The sequence below is a fragment of the Lepisosteus platostomus genome, chromosome 11 (genome assembly GCF_059453375.1).
Source record: "Lepisosteus platostomus isolate fLepPlt1 chromosome 11, fLepPlt1.hap1, whole genome shotgun sequence".
Lineage (NCBI taxonomy): Eukaryota > Metazoa > Chordata > Actinopteri > Semionotiformes > Lepisosteidae > Lepisosteus > Lepisosteus platostomus.
The window spans coordinates 25,825,929-25,841,297 of NC_142621.1; the positions used below are offsets into that span (position 1 = coordinate 25,825,929).

Here is a 15,369-nt window from a genome sequence, read left to right on the forward strand (position 1 = left end):
ACATGTAAGACTTTGATGCTTAAAATGTTTAGGGAGAAATGGAATACTGGTGTGTATTTTTTCTTTAAACTACCAATACCAGCAATATACAGTTTACATAATATGTTTATGTTACTAAATTAATATTGTTTATGACATTCAGATGCGTTATGCTCCTATTCTTTTTATGCTCAGCTACTAAAATTTCCCTTTAGTTGTAAAATTCCATATAAATATTCAATACTAAGCGGATTGAAACGTGCACAGTAAAGAGATTTAATGATTAAATCTTTTCACTACCGACCAATGCACACGAGTGCCCCTGTCATCATTTTGGCCAGCCAATCACGTACCGCGGTACGGCGCGGGGGCTTGTGCATAGTTGCGTGCGGTATGGGGTTTGTACCGCGAACTTTGAATGGCTGCATCTGTATTCAATTAGTTTTTCATTTTGAAATGTAAAATTGTTACTTTGAAATTAAGACACCAGCCAAATGAAGTCAAATCACATCATGGGTCTCAGAGAATCTAAGCAATAGTTTTAAATCTTTCTGTCATTACTATTGTTAATGTGTTTTGCTGTAGTTAAACATTGTTTTCATGTCTTGTGACTTACTGCCACCTGCTGGCAAAACCTGCGCTGGAAAGGTTGGATCTTCCCCACTCAGCCAGGTTCACTCCTGTTGTGTGATACAGCTCAGGCATTTTTAGAGATCTCTTTAAATCAACTAAAATAAACTAAATTGAACTAAAAATGAATGAAATATTGAAATTGAATTAAACTAGAAATAATTAGTTCAATTAAGCATGTTTCATTTGGCTATTATGATGTATTATTGTATTGTTCAGAAAAAGTCTATGAAAGTAGCTGTCCTGTCATTTGCTAATGTTACTGTTAAAATGGAAGTTAATGCCATTTCAGGGAGCCTTGCTCTTAGGTACAAAAATGAACATTTAATTTCACTGAAAAACAAAAATTCACGGAGGAGACATTCCACATAAAGTGATCATCTTTTTCTTTTCTCATTCACTGGAGGGAAAAAGGCACTATATACATAAACCGTTAAATAAACATGATTTTATTTTCTAAAGAAAGATTTTTGTGCATACAGTAATGTACTGGAAGTAGTTCAGGTGGGAAACTGCGTCAGCATGCGTAGGCTGCAAAGGAACAAGTAATAGGTTTATTCCATGCTGAAAAGAGAAGAAAGAAAACAACATTTTGGCCGTGGAGCCTTCTTCAGGTGCTACCTGCTCACACCTGAAGTCACACCTAAAGAAGGCTTCAGGGTCGAAATGTTGTTTTCTTTCTTCTCTTTTCAGCATGGAATAAACCTATTACTTGTCCCAGTAATGCACTTGTTCATTACGGAAACCAATTTGATTTCTGTCTCTTACTTAATCACAGATGGGAAATTTGCTTTGCAGGCTGGTAAAGACATAACACATAATACATTTATAGACACAACACATTACCCAAGACATTTAAACACTATATATTTAACTGATGTACGGTGAGAAAGAAAACCAATATACAGTGTAGTTCATAAGTATTTGGACAGTGACACACTTTTTGCTGTTTTGGCTCTTTTCCAGCACATTGGATTTGAAATGAAACAATAACTATGAGGTTATAACCCTTTCTTTGAGGACGTCAGGATATCGGCGTCCACATCATAGTTGGGATGTTTGTTCCAGGCCCCAAACCCTTTGAATAAAAATATGCATTTCCCTGTTTGGTAGATTATTTAAACCTCTTATATTTTTTTAAAAATCCAAATAGTTTTCCTAGTTCGTGTTTCACTACTCAATCTTATGAAGTGCACTAGGTCAGTAGCTTTGAGGATTTTGAATGCTTACAGTAAATCAGGTCTTGCTATAACTATGAATAGAATAATGAAGGCTAAGAATGTCTTATTTTTTTAATGGTGTAGTACACCAATAAGATATTTACAGACAACATTAAAACTAACATACCATTTTGTGATTTAGTTGAAAAGTGTCTGGTCATGGATGTGGTAGTGTGCTCACCTATTTGAATAACACAACTTTATACAAAAACATGAATGCAATTATTTTTATTTCAGAAACAGTAGTTCCCATCATTAAAACTCCTTTTTTGATTTTGCATTGCAAGGAGTTTCCCCTCCATGTTAAACATGTTTGATGGTGGCAGATGGATTATAACAGAAAGGCTCTGGATAAAGCAGTCGACATCTTCGACAGCAAAGATGGTTTTTTTGGCATCTTCCTGGAGTTTGGAATTCCAGGGATCCCTGGAAACACAGAGTGGTTTGACATGTCACTGTTCCAGTTTCTTTATTCCATGGCAGCAGGTCAGATAGACTTTGGATACAGTTCTACCCAGAGGCATCTTAACGTCAGGTTTATTCAATAAGAAGCTATTTGATTAAAGGTGTGTGATAATTTGGCTATTAGACAACTGTTTTTCAGTCATTTCAATCACATTCATAACTATTATTCCTGTCATCTTCTATTGGACTATTCACCCCTGATCTGTACTATTACCTGTCCCTTAACCAGTTCAATACACGAATTTCCCTAAATGCCTATTGCCTTTAATTTAAGAAGAACATTACCAAAAGCATCTTTAAAATCTAATCATATCATTTTGTACGTTCTGTGTGTTTAGTGCTGTGACTTGTTTGAAGAATTTTAACAAGTTGGTAAAGGAAGAATGACCTTTTCTAAAACCATATTGACTACTGCTAGGGTCTTATTTTCATATGAGCGATCCTGTTGTTTAGTTCTAAAGTGGTTTTCATAACTTTACTTGTAAAAGAAGATGTATTAGCTTATATCTTGTCATATAAGTCACATTTAGTCATATTTACTAAACCGAGAGATACTGTAGAAGGGAATGAGGGAGGGCACTGAAAATGGAGAAAATAGAGTACCGTTGAAGAGGACTGCCAAAGATTGATGCACTGGACAATGGACTATTTAGAAGAAGAGAGATCAGGGAAGAGTAGAGGTGCACAGTTAACCACTTGATCAGAGTGGAGTTTGGAGTTCTGCCTCACCATTCCTATGGAGGTAGCAGTGTCAATAAAAAGTGACGTTTGCAGAAGTTTAAGGCCAATTTGTATAAAAATCAGTTTGTTTTTTAAAGGATTCTAAATTTAGATGAATTCCCCCATTCTACATAAATTCCATCCAATGTCTAATTCTGAACCACACTTGTCACTAATGTGCTACACAAAATAAAATCACAGTCACAAACTAAATACTCACCATCTGGAGTGTTCTGAGGCTTGTTCCTACTGAATCTGTCCAAACTAAAAACTTCTTTTTTGAAGAACTACAGTATGAGCACACAAAGAAAACAATTTAGGAATATTTCTTCCACAGGTATTATACTTGAACTGTTACGTACTGTATTGATCTTGATAAATTTGTAGTCATTATTCACACAGAACATTCAGCATTGGCCACCATAGCAGTTGCTATTCTTGTTTATTGCAATTAATAGGAATGTCTTCTAGAATGTTATTTGATGTACAAATGAGCATTCTATTCAAATAATTTCTGTAGTGTTAATATTAAAAATACAATAATGCCCAAATTAATTAATAATTTAAGTTTGGGTATCTAATCCATACCTTGTGTTTTTGAGGCTCGGTGTACTCATCAGGCACTTTAAATGGTCCAAAGCTTTCACAGCTCCCGCGTCCACTGGATGTTCCCTGGGCTCTTAAGTTTTCCAAAGATGGATTTGTTTCATTCTGAATTCTGACGTCTTTTGACCTATTACCCATGATCTTATGCTTTAGCATGGAGCCAAACTTTTTCAAAGGATGTTTCTTGACTTTCTGGCTCACATTCACATCTTCATCCGGCGTATTAACTGCAAAGGGGATGTTGCTGTGCGAGAGAAGCCCTTTGCTCTCAGATGTTTTGGTCAGTTGCACTGGGGTCATGTAATGTTTTGCTATGTCAATGCGCAGACCACTCTTGCTTTGGGCTGGACTGAGATTTTTGTCCTTATTAAGGCTGGGATTGTACACATACCAAGATGAGTGTCCGGGCAACTCCTGTCACAAAAAAAAACAAAAAGTTACAGTTCAGTGATTGTTGTTTCATTTTTAAAAGTAAATCAAAACAAGTAACACTTCTCTTACGGAAAAGAAGATAAGGATTATGGGGTGTGTATATGTTTTTAGCACTGACGTTAACACTAGAATAAAGGCAGACAATGAAATATAAAATAAGAAATCAATGTGAATGTTTAAAATTGCATGTATAGAAAATAATGCATCTCAATTTTTTTTATGATGCAGATATCAGTTTGGAAATGTAGACAATACTGTGAGCAAGTCTCTCCATAGTAGCATTAACTCACCTGATTGCTCTTGTACTAATTGAGTGATAAAGCTGACATCCACAGACAGGTGAGTTTAGTACGTATGCTATGAACTGACAATAGGGATATTTCTGAGATGTTATACAGTATTAGGGAAAACAAATCTGGATTTGTAGTTTTATTGTAAAGGAAAATGCACAACAAAACTATCATCATATTTACAAAATAAGAGTTCCATTTTCCAGTACTTTCTACACAAATGTCTGTTAATTAGGTACAGAACAGGTCCATCCTACTTTGATAAGAGACATTTTTACAGGTTTGGAACTGTTGGTCATACCTCATCAACCACATCATGCGAAGACGACTCCAGAAGTCGTGTTTTCATACAGTCTGGCCTCGAGGAGCTCTTCATAGTTTTCTTAACTGTCTTCCCTGAAGCCTTACACTGCTGTACTCCTTCTACATCCTGGACTCCTTGAGCCAAATAATCTCCAGGCTTCTCTGGGGTCTCAGAAGCAGAACAACCTTTTTTCTTATTAGAACAAGGTGTCACACCAACAGCTTCTCCTATGGAACGTGATGAGCAGGGCTTATCCATAGTGTCTTCTGGCTGGAAACTGTTTTCAAACCCACTTGGAACTGTTGGAGAAAAGCCCTTTGGAGACTTTTTCATAGAAGACTGTAGTTTTTTACTTCTGACTGTAGTTACGTTTGTGTCCACAATTTTGTCCTGTGTGGACTTACTGGTTTTCTGAGAAATGAGAGATTGTGAAGATGGAATTGAACACCCGCTTCGTAAACCATAATTTGCAATAGTTTCTTTAGCCACACAACAGGCCATTTCCTTGATCATTTCTGGATTCTGTGAGGCAATTCCTACTTGTAATACTTTCTTGCTGCCAATGGATTCCATCAGTTTGCTGTAAACAGAGCTAACGGTTTTCTTGATGGCTTGCTGTAATGGAAGATGTTCTTCAGCCTTTGGTTCACTGATGGTTAGAGTGGAAACCTTTGTCAATTCCTTCAGCGCATCTTTGGTGAGTTTCAGTGCCAGGTCCCTGACCTGAGACTCGGACAGCTCTTCCAGTTCCCCAGAATAATTTTCTGGGTTGGGGAATCCAGGGCGAATTTTCAAAAGCAGTTTTGCCATGATATTTTTCACTGCATCTGTTTGACACATAACAGGTGAAGGTTCTAACTGGTCCATTTTGGTGCACATGAGCTGCTCAGTGCTCAGGGTTTCCATATCAATGGCAGCTTGAGGAGCATCTGAAGACTCGATATCTGAATGTTGGAACTTCATAATTTCTCTCACAAGAGAATCAACTATCTTTTGGGCCAGGGCCTCACTCTTGGCTGCTACTGCTTGTTGTAAGTTGTCTTTGGAACCAGCACTCTGCAGCAGTTCTCTGTAAATACAGCTGGCCACTTGTTTGACAGAAACCAGCTCACATTGGATATTGCTTCCCATTGTTGGATTACATTCTGAGGTATCTGGGGCTGTAAATAGTTTCTTCAGCACATTGTCAATAATGCCCACAGCAAATTCACTGAGCTCCCAACAAGATAAACTATCCATAATCTGTTCTTGTTTCTTCTCCCTCTTTGGAGAAATAGGATGAATTCTTAAGAGCAGTTTAGTTACAATTTTTTTCACAATATCTGAATATGGTAGGGGAATATCAGAAAGTGGTTGAATATCAGAAGCGGGCTCTGGAGGTGACATTCCCTTTTCTTGGCAACCAAGGTTAAAGGTGTCATTTTCACTGCTGTTCACATCATTAGTGGCTTCGTTTGTAATGAAGGAAGGAGAAGGACCTAAGGCTGAAGACTCAGCTGTTGAAAAGTAGAGCTTTGAGAGCTCTTTAACCAAAGATACAATAATGGCTTTGGACACTTCCTGATTTTTGGACATTATTGCATCGTATAATGCAATAAGGGAGCCACTTTCTTGCAGCAAGTCATTGTACACTTTTTCAATCATTTGGTCTGCATCCAAAGGCTGAATAAAGATGCATCTGTCATGGTCAGGTGTGCCTATAGTAATTCCTGGAACAGCTGATAACTGCATGATCACAGATTCAGTAATACTTATAACCATTTCACTCAGGGTTTGCAGAGGTCTTTTCAAATCTTCAGCACTGGACTCAGGGCAGGAACAGTTAAGCTGAATTTTCTTTAGCAGATTATCTGTGACTCCATGTACTATTTCAGAAGAAACAAGGGAAACTTCAGAAGACTGTGCTATGGGTGTTGCCTCTTTGTTGTGCTCACTACCGATTCTAATATCACTCATCAGCTCATCAACCTTCACATCATGCGAAGAGGACTCCAGAGGTTGTGTTTTCATACAGTCTGGGCTTGAGGAGCTCTTCTTAGTCTTCTTAACTGTCTTCCCTGATGCCTTACACTGCTGTACTCCTTCTAGACCCTGGACTCTTTGAACCAGATAATCTCCAGGCTTCTCTGGGGTCTCAGAAGCTAAGCAATCTTTTTTCTTATTAGAACAAGGTGTCACACCAACAGCTTCTCCTAGGGAACGTGATGAGCAGGGCTTATCCATAGTGTCTTCTGGCTGGAAACTGTTTTCAAACCCACTTGGAACTGTTGGAGAAAAGCCTTTTGGAGACTTTGTCATAGGAGACTGCAGTTTTTTACTTCTGACTGTTCGACCAATAACAGGTGAAGGTTCTAACTGGTCCATTTTGGTGCACATGAGCTGCTCAGTGCTCCGGGTTTCCATATCAATGGCAGCTTGAGGAGTACTGGACTCAGGGCTGGAACAGTTTAGCTGAATTTTCTTTAGCAGATTATCTGTGACTCCATGTACTATTTCAGAAGAAACAAGAGAAACTTCAGAAGACTGAGCTCTGGGTGTTGCCTTTTTGTTGTGCTCACTAGCGATTCTAATATCACTCATCAGCTCATCAACCTTCACATCATGCGACGAGGACTCCAGAAGTTGTGTTTTCATACAGTCTGGGCTTGAGGAGCTCTTCTTAGTCTTCTTTACTGTCTTCCCTGAAGCCTTACAATGCTGTACTCCTTCTAGACCCTGGACTCTTTGAACCAGATAATCTCCAGGCTTCTCAGGGGTCTCAGAAGCTAAGCAATCTTTTCTCTTATTAGAACAAGGTGTCACACCAACAGCTTCTCCTAGGGAACGTGATGAGCAGGGCTTATCCATAGTGTCTTCTGGCTGGAAACTGTTATCAAACCCACTTGGAACTGTTGGAAAAAATCCTTTTGGAGACTTTGTCATAGAAGACTGCAGTTTTTTACTTCTGACTGTTCGACCAATAACAGGTGAAGATTCTAACTGGTCCATTTTGGTGCACATGAGCTGCTCAGTGCTCCGGGATTCCATATCAATGGCAGCTTGAGGAGTACTGGACTCAGGGCTGGAACAGTTTAGCTGAATTTTCTTTAGCAGACTATCTGTGACTCCATGTACTATTTCAGAAGAAACAAGGGAAACTTCAGAAGACTGAGCTCTGGGTGTTGCCTCTTTGTTGTGCTCACTACCGATTCTAATATAACTCATCAGCTCATCAACCTTCACATCATGCGTAGAGGACTCCAGAGGTTGTGTTTTCATACAGTCTGGGCTTGAGGAGCTCTTCTTAGTCTTCTTAAATGTCTTCCCTGAAGCCTTACAATGCTGTACTCCTTCTAGACCCTGGACTCTTTGAACCAGATAATCTCCAGGCTTCTCTGGGGTCTCAGAAGCTAAGCAATCTTTTTTCTTATTAGAACAAGGTGTCACATCAACAGCTTCTCCTAGGGAACGTGATGAGCAGGGCTTATCCATAGTGTATTCTGGCTGGAAACTGTTTTCAAACCCACTTGGAACTGTTGGAGAAAAGCCTTTTGGAGACTTTGTCATAGGAGACTGCAGTTTTTTACTTCTGACTGTTCGACCAATAACAGGTGAAGGTTCTAACTGGTCCATTTTGGTGCACATGAGCTGCTCAGTGCTCCGGGTTTCCATATCAATGGCAGCTTGAGGAGTACTGGACTCAGGGCTGGAACAGTTTAGCTGAATTTTCTTTAGCAGATTATCTGTGACTCCATGTACTATTTCAGAAGAAACAAGAGAAACTTCAGAAGACTGAGCACTGGGTGTTGCCTTTTTGTTGTGCTCACTAGCGATTCTAATATCACTCATCAGCTCATCAACCTTCACATCATGCGACGAGGACTCCAGAAGTTGTGTTTTCATACAGTCTGGGCTTGAGGAGCTCTTCTTAGTCTTCTTTACTGTCTTCCCTGAAGCCTTACAATGCTGTACTCCTTCTAGACCCTGGACTCTTTGAACCAGATAATCTCCAGGCTTCTCAGGGGTCTCAGAAGCTAAGCAATCTTTTCTCTTATTAGAACAAGGTGTCACACCAACAGCTTCTCCTAGGGAACGTGATGAGCAGGGCTTATCCATAGTGTCTTCTGGCTGGAAACTGTTATCAAACCCACTTGGAACTGTTGGAAAAAATCCTTTTGGAGACTTTGTCATAGAAGACTGCAGTTTTTTACTTCTGACTGTTCGACCAATAACAGGTGAAGATTCTAACTGGTCCATTTTGGTGCACATGAGCTGCTCAGTGCTCCGGGATTCCATATCAATGGCAGCTTGAGGAGTACTGGACTCAGGGCTGGAACAGTTTAGCTGAATTTTCTTTAGCAGACTATCTTTGACTCCATGTACTATTTCAGAAGAAACAAGGGAAACTTCAGAAGACTGAGCTCTGGGTGTTGCCTCTTTGTTGTGCTCACTACCGATTCTAATATCACTCATCAGCTCATCAACCTTCACATCATGCGTAGAGGACTCCAGAGGTTGTGTTTTCATACAGTCTGGGCTTGAGGAGCTCTTCTTAGTCTTCTTAAATGTCTTCCCTGAAGCCTTACAATGCTGTACTCCTTCTAGACCCTGGACTCTTTGAACCAGATAATCTCCAGGCTTCTCTGGGGTCTCAGAAGCTAAGCAATCTTTTTTCTTATTAGAACAAGGTGTCACATCAACAGCTTCTCCTAGGGAACGTGATGAGCAGGGCTTATCCATAGTGTATTCTGGCTGGAAACTGTTTTCAAACCCACTTGGAACTGTTGGAGAAAAGCCTTTTGGAGACTTTGTCATAGGAGACTGCAGTTTTTTACTTCTGACTGTTCGACCAATAACAGGTGAAGGTTCTAACTGGTCCATTTTGGTGCACATGAGCTGCTCAGTGCTCCGGGATTCCATATCAATGGCAGCTTGAGGAGTACTGGACTCAGGGCTGGAACAGTTTAGCTGAATTTTCTTTAGCAGATTATCTGTGACTCCATGTACTATTTCAGAAGAAACAAGGGAAACTTCAGAAGACTGAGCACTGGGTGTTGCCTCTTTGTTGTGCTCTCTAGCAATTCTAATATCACTCATCAGCTCATCAACCTTCACATCATGCGAAGAGGACTTCAGAGGTTGTGTTTTCATACAGTCTGGGCTTGAGGAGCTCTTCTTAGTCTTCTTAACTGTCTTCCCTGAAGCCTTACAATGCTGTACTCCTTCTAGACCCTGGACTCTTTGAACCAGATAATCTCCAGGCATCTCTGGGGTCTCAGAAGCTAAGCAATCTTTTTTCTTATTAGAACAAGGTGTCACACCAACAGCTTCTCCTAGGGAACGTGATGAGCAGGGCTTATCCATAGTGTATTCTGGCTGGAAACTGTTTTCAAACCCACTTGGAACTGTTGGAGAAAAGCCTTTTGGAGACTTTGTCATAGGAGACTGCAGTTTTTTACTTCTGACTGTTCGACCAATAACAGGTGAAGGTTCTAACTGGTCCATTTTGGTGCACATGAGCTGCTCAGTGCTCCGGGATTCCATATCAATGGCAGTTTGAGGAGTACTGGACTCAGGGCTGGAACAGTTTAGCTGAATTTTCTTTAGCAGATTATCTGTGACTCCATGTACTATTTCAGAAGAAACAAGGGAAACTTCAGAAGACTGAGCTCTGGGTGTTGCCTCTTTGTTGTGCTCACTACCGATTCTAATATAACTCATCAGCTCATCAACCTTCAAATCATGCGTAGAGGACTCCAGAGGTTGTGTTTTCATACAGTCTGGGCTTGAAGAGCTCTTCTTAGTCTTCTTAAATGTCTTCCCTGAAGCCTTACAATGCTGTACTCCTTCTAGACCCTGGACTCTTTGAACCAGATAATCTCCAGGCTTCTCTGGGGTCTCAGAAGCTAAGCAATCTTTTTTCTTATTAGAACAAGGTGTCACACCAACAGCTTCTCCTAGGGAACGTGATGAGCAGGGCTTATCCATAGTGTCTTCTGGCTGGAAACTGTTTTCAAACCAACCTGGAACTGTTGGAGAAAAGCCTTTTGGAGACTTTGTCATAGGAGACTGCAGATTTTTACTTCTGACTGTTCGACCAATAACAGGTGAAGGTTCTAACTGGTCCATTTTGGTGCACATGAGCTGCTCAGTGCTCCGGGATTCCATATCAATGGCAGCTTGAGGAGTACTGGACTCAGGGCTGGAACAGTTTAGCTGAATTTTCTTTAGCAGATTATCTGTGACTCCATGTACTATTTCAGAAGAAACAAGGGAAACTTCAGAAGACTGAACTCTGGGTGTTGCCTCTTTGTTGTGCTCACTAGCGATTCTAATATAACTCATCAGCTCATCAACCTTCACATCATGCGTAGAGGACTCCAGAGGTTGTGTTTTCATACAGTCTGGGCTTGAGGAGCTCTTCTTAGTCTTCTTAAATGTCTTCCCTGAAGCCTTACAATGCTGTACTCCTTCTAGACCCTGGACTCTTTGAACCAGATAATCTCCAGGCTTCTCTGGGGTCTCAGAAGCTAAGCAATCTTTTTTCTTATTAGAACAAGGTGTCACACCAACAGCTTCTCCTAGGGAACGTGATGAGCAGGGCTTATCCATAGTGTCTTCTGGCTGGAAACTGCTTTCAAACCCACTTGGAACTGTTGGAGAAAAGCCTTTTGGAGACTTTGTCATAGGAGACTGCAGTTTTTTATTTCTGACTGTTCGACCAATAACAGGTGAAGGTTCTAACTGGTCCATTTTGGTGCACATGAGCTGCCCAGTGCTCCGGGTTTCCATATCAATGGCAGCTTGAGGAGTACTGGACTCAGTGCTGGAACAGTTTAGCTGAATTTTCTTTAGCAGATTATCTGTGACTCCATGTACTATTTCAGAAGAAACAAGAGAAACTTCAGAAGACTGAGCACTGGGTGTTGCCTCTTTGTTGTGCTCACTACCGATTCTAATATCACTCATCAGTTCATCAACCTTCACATCATGCGAAGAGGACTCCAGAGGTTGTGTTTTCATACAGTCTGGGCTTGAGGAGCTCTTCTTAGTCTTCTTAACTGTCTTCCCTGAAGCCTTACACTGCTGTACTCCTTCTAGACCCTGGACTCTTTGAACCAGATAATCTCCAGGTTTCTCTGGGGTCTCAGAAGCTAAGCAATCTTTTTTCTTATTAGAACACTGAATTTTCTTTAGCAGATTATCTGTGACTCCATGTACTATTTCAGAAGAAACAAGAGAAATTTCAGAAGACTGAGCACTGGGTGTTGCCTTTTTGTTGTGCTCACTAGTTATTTTAATATCACCCATCACCCTATCAATGATCTCACTTGCTTCTCTGCTAATACTGGTCTCTGGTGAAAGGGATGAACATTGGGAAGCTGAATGTGTCAGCTTGGAAATGTTGGTCACCATAGAACTGATTATGGTTTTGACCACTGTCTCATTTCTGGTGGCTACAGCTTTCTGTAGAACCTGTTGGGATCCAGTTTGGCACAGCAAATCATTGTGAACAGAGCTGGCAACCTGCTGAATCTTGTGTGGTTCATGAAACACATCATTATCCTGTTTCACAACTGTTATCTCCTGGTTTTTGGACAAGTCCTGCAACACACTGTCAAAGAGGTCCACAGCTATCTGACTCAGCAAAGACACAGACATCTTCCCTGGGATTTCTGTAGAAGTTTCCTCTTTTATCAAAGTAGGGTATATCTGCAATAGCAGCTGTGTTATGATGTTTTCCACAGTCTCAGTACACACTAAAGTCATATTAAGTGATTCTGTTGATTTAGCCATAGAAATTTCCTGGAGCCCAACTGAGGAAACCGGTTCAATATTCAACATTTCTACAGGGAGTGGTTTGATTTCAGAATTGTTTTCAAGGTGGGAGTCTCTTTTCAGTTCCTCAGAAGAACTCTTCTCAATTTCTGATGTCACCCTGGCTGCTGGTATATTACCTATGTTAACAAAGAGCTTTTCATTTAATGATAGTGAAGCAAAATATCAGAAAGCATGAAACAAAAACTAAATTATATTGAGAAGTAACGAATGACAGGCATCACAAATTATTTGAGTATAAAGCTTCATGTTCCTGTAAAACTATTACATCTTGGAGCTCAGATAACTACAAACAAAGAAGCAGCCATATTCACAGATACGTTATATATGGCTTCTGAATATATGGCTATATTCACTCATTCTCTCATTCATAGTCATGGCCTACACTATATTGGTCTAAATACGTCAAAAACTTTTAAAAGATACAACAGATCAAGGTACTGTATATTTATATACAGTCACTACAGTTTTTAACTTGTACTTCATAGCAACTAAAATGTTAATACACTTTTAAATGATTTGATTTGATTTCCTTCTTACCTTGATTTTCACTCTCTTCAGGCTCCATTGATAAATCACATGCAGCAGACAAAACATCCATGACAGACTTTACAAGCAAGCTGGAAAGCTGATTAATTGCATCATGGTACATCTGTGAACTGGGCACTGATGGTTCAGTACTTTTCTGTGGTCTGTGATCCTTGACAGTCAGAGACACTTTCTCTGAAATCCTTTGGGAAGACTTCAATTCCGTATTTGTATCACAGTCTTGAAAAAGTGAAACATCCTTCTCATTTGTGTCAAACGTTGGAGAATCGGGAAAACTGAGGCACTGCTTCAACAGCCTTTTCACTGATTTCTCAGTAAATGAATACAACAACTGCACAGAAAGCTCCGGGGACTTTGGATGGGATAAATCCTGAACTACTAGGGGGCTCTTTAAAATTGGATCTGAATTAGATTTGTGAGCTGTGCCCAATTGTACTGCAATTCCCGATTTCAAAATTAAATGGAAAACATTTTTGACAAGTTCTTCTGAAAATACACGCAGAGATCCACTCGAGACAAGTTGTTCCACTTTCCTTTCAATAGGACTCATTGTAGGACTCTCTGTGGAGGTCCTGACTTGGTCCTTAGGCTCGTCTGAAACCCTTGTCTGCAGTGGGGGGAGATTGTGCTTTGCTGTGGCTCCTGGTACTTGAGATGCCCAGGACGCCTCTTCAGCTGAAAGCTTTTCAATGTTCAAATTAACATTATTGGAGTGGGTTTGAAATGCTATATTCTCAGTGACGAGACCAGCAGCACACTCCGATTTCTTTTGGCTTGCTCTAGACTTGCTTTTTGTATCTGAGGCCACCGTTACATCAAGTTTGCCCATAATAATGTCAACAATACCCATGGCAACAATTTCAATGTCAGACACTGCACACTCTGCACGGGCTATGTGTTCTGCTGAGAAGTCAAGCTTTGGTGAAATGAGAGGGCTTGGCTGGTCTCCTTCCTCAACATTGTCAACTGTTGTTTTCTCTGAGCCTCTCTTTTGTTCTGCAGCATTTAAGCTGTTTTGAGCTGTAAATGAATCATCTATCACATTGCTTCTGCAAGGAAGTTCCATGAACTCTTGTTCACCTAGTCCCATGTCATTTGCAGTAGAGGGTTTCTTCCAAACACGGGACCGGGGAACTCGATTGCTTTTACATGTCAATTCATTTTCTTGTTCTGCTGTAGGTGTAGGTTGATCCTGAAGCTTTGATGAAGCATCAGTCAAGGGTCTATAGGGAGTGTCCCGAGTCATGACTTCTGTGTCATCTGTATAAGAATCAATCACCATCCCAGGCACATTTATGGGTGGGAAACGTTGAACAGAATATTCTCTACGGTTACTTTTAGTGTATTCTTTATGGACAGTGTCTTCTGCACTAGACATCCTGTCTTTCCCATATTGTTCACCAGAGAGGTGCATTGTTTCATAATCTGGCTTTAAGACCACATCTGAAACTTTAAGATTTTCAAATGTAGATAAAACAGAATCCACCAGTTCACTTGCTTGAAGGGTTTCTTCTGAGGGTTTTGCTCTTGCTCCTGAGCAACATCCTTTGTCATCACCCCTATTTATTTCACTCCTGATTGTTTGCAATATCTGACTGCCAACATCCTTGGCACAGATGATTAAATTTGCCTGATTTTCCTGAGTAGTCCTGCTTTGCCTTGAGAAATCAACGTTCATTAACACACCTAAAGGTTCTGAATCTTCACTAAGATGCTTACGGGGTGCCGAGTTTGTTACTGACATGCTTTTCTTAGTCAAGTGTGGTTCACTAAAGCTCAGGTGTGAAACCTGGACTGAAGGAGGAAACATCTCAAGTGAATCTGCTGATCTCTGCTCTTTAGCAGATAAAACTTTCCTTGCTTTGAACAAAGACAGGCTCTTCTGATTCCAAAAGTGTTTCAGTTTGTTCTTCACAGTTTTGAAGAGTTCCTCAGTCATTGTCCTAAGGTGCTCAGCTCTTCTAGTATCAGTTTTAATTTCTGATGTTCCTGGTAACAGGGCTGTATCAGAACTTTCTAATTTATCTTTGTAGTCTGTTGAGAAAGAAATCTTCTCAAAGCATGTAGCGTAATGTAGTTTTTCTAAAACATCAACAACAATATCTGAAGCCAGTTCAGTGGTTTGCACATGAGAAGAAGAGTCTGAGGACATTGCTTCTTGAGCATGTTTTGTTGCATCCGGTGTTTTACATACATCATCAGCTGTACTGTTTGGTTGCTCTGGGAGATGGGCAAGTCCAGAAGATATAAATTTTGCAGCTGCTTTTTCAATAATTTCACTTATTATCCTTGTTGCTGTACGATGGAATACAGAGCTGGAGGTCCTCGGCATCTTCTCTGATCCTTCACCTTCTCC

The 15,369-nt window shown here is 40.3% G+C and overlaps 1 protein-coding gene across 1 annotated transcript; it reads right to left on the reverse strand.

Annotated features, from left to right (window-relative positions):
- Positions 1-2,042: 2,042 nt before the first annotated feature.
- LOC148652251 (uncharacterized) lies at positions 2,043-9,010 on the reverse strand. Its single transcript, XM_088598935.1, has 4 exons — positions 4,644-9,010; positions 3,603-4,034; positions 3,235-3,301; positions 2,043-2,255 (listed from the first exon to the last, which is right to left on the reverse strand). The coding sequence occupies exons 1-4, from the start codon at positions 8,919-8,921 to the stop codon at positions 2,161-2,163; spliced, it is 4,872 nt and encodes a 1,623-aa protein (XP_088455061.1). The 5' UTR covers positions 8,922-9,010; the 3' UTR covers positions 2,043-2,160.
- Positions 9,011-15,369: the final 6,359 nt, after the last annotated feature.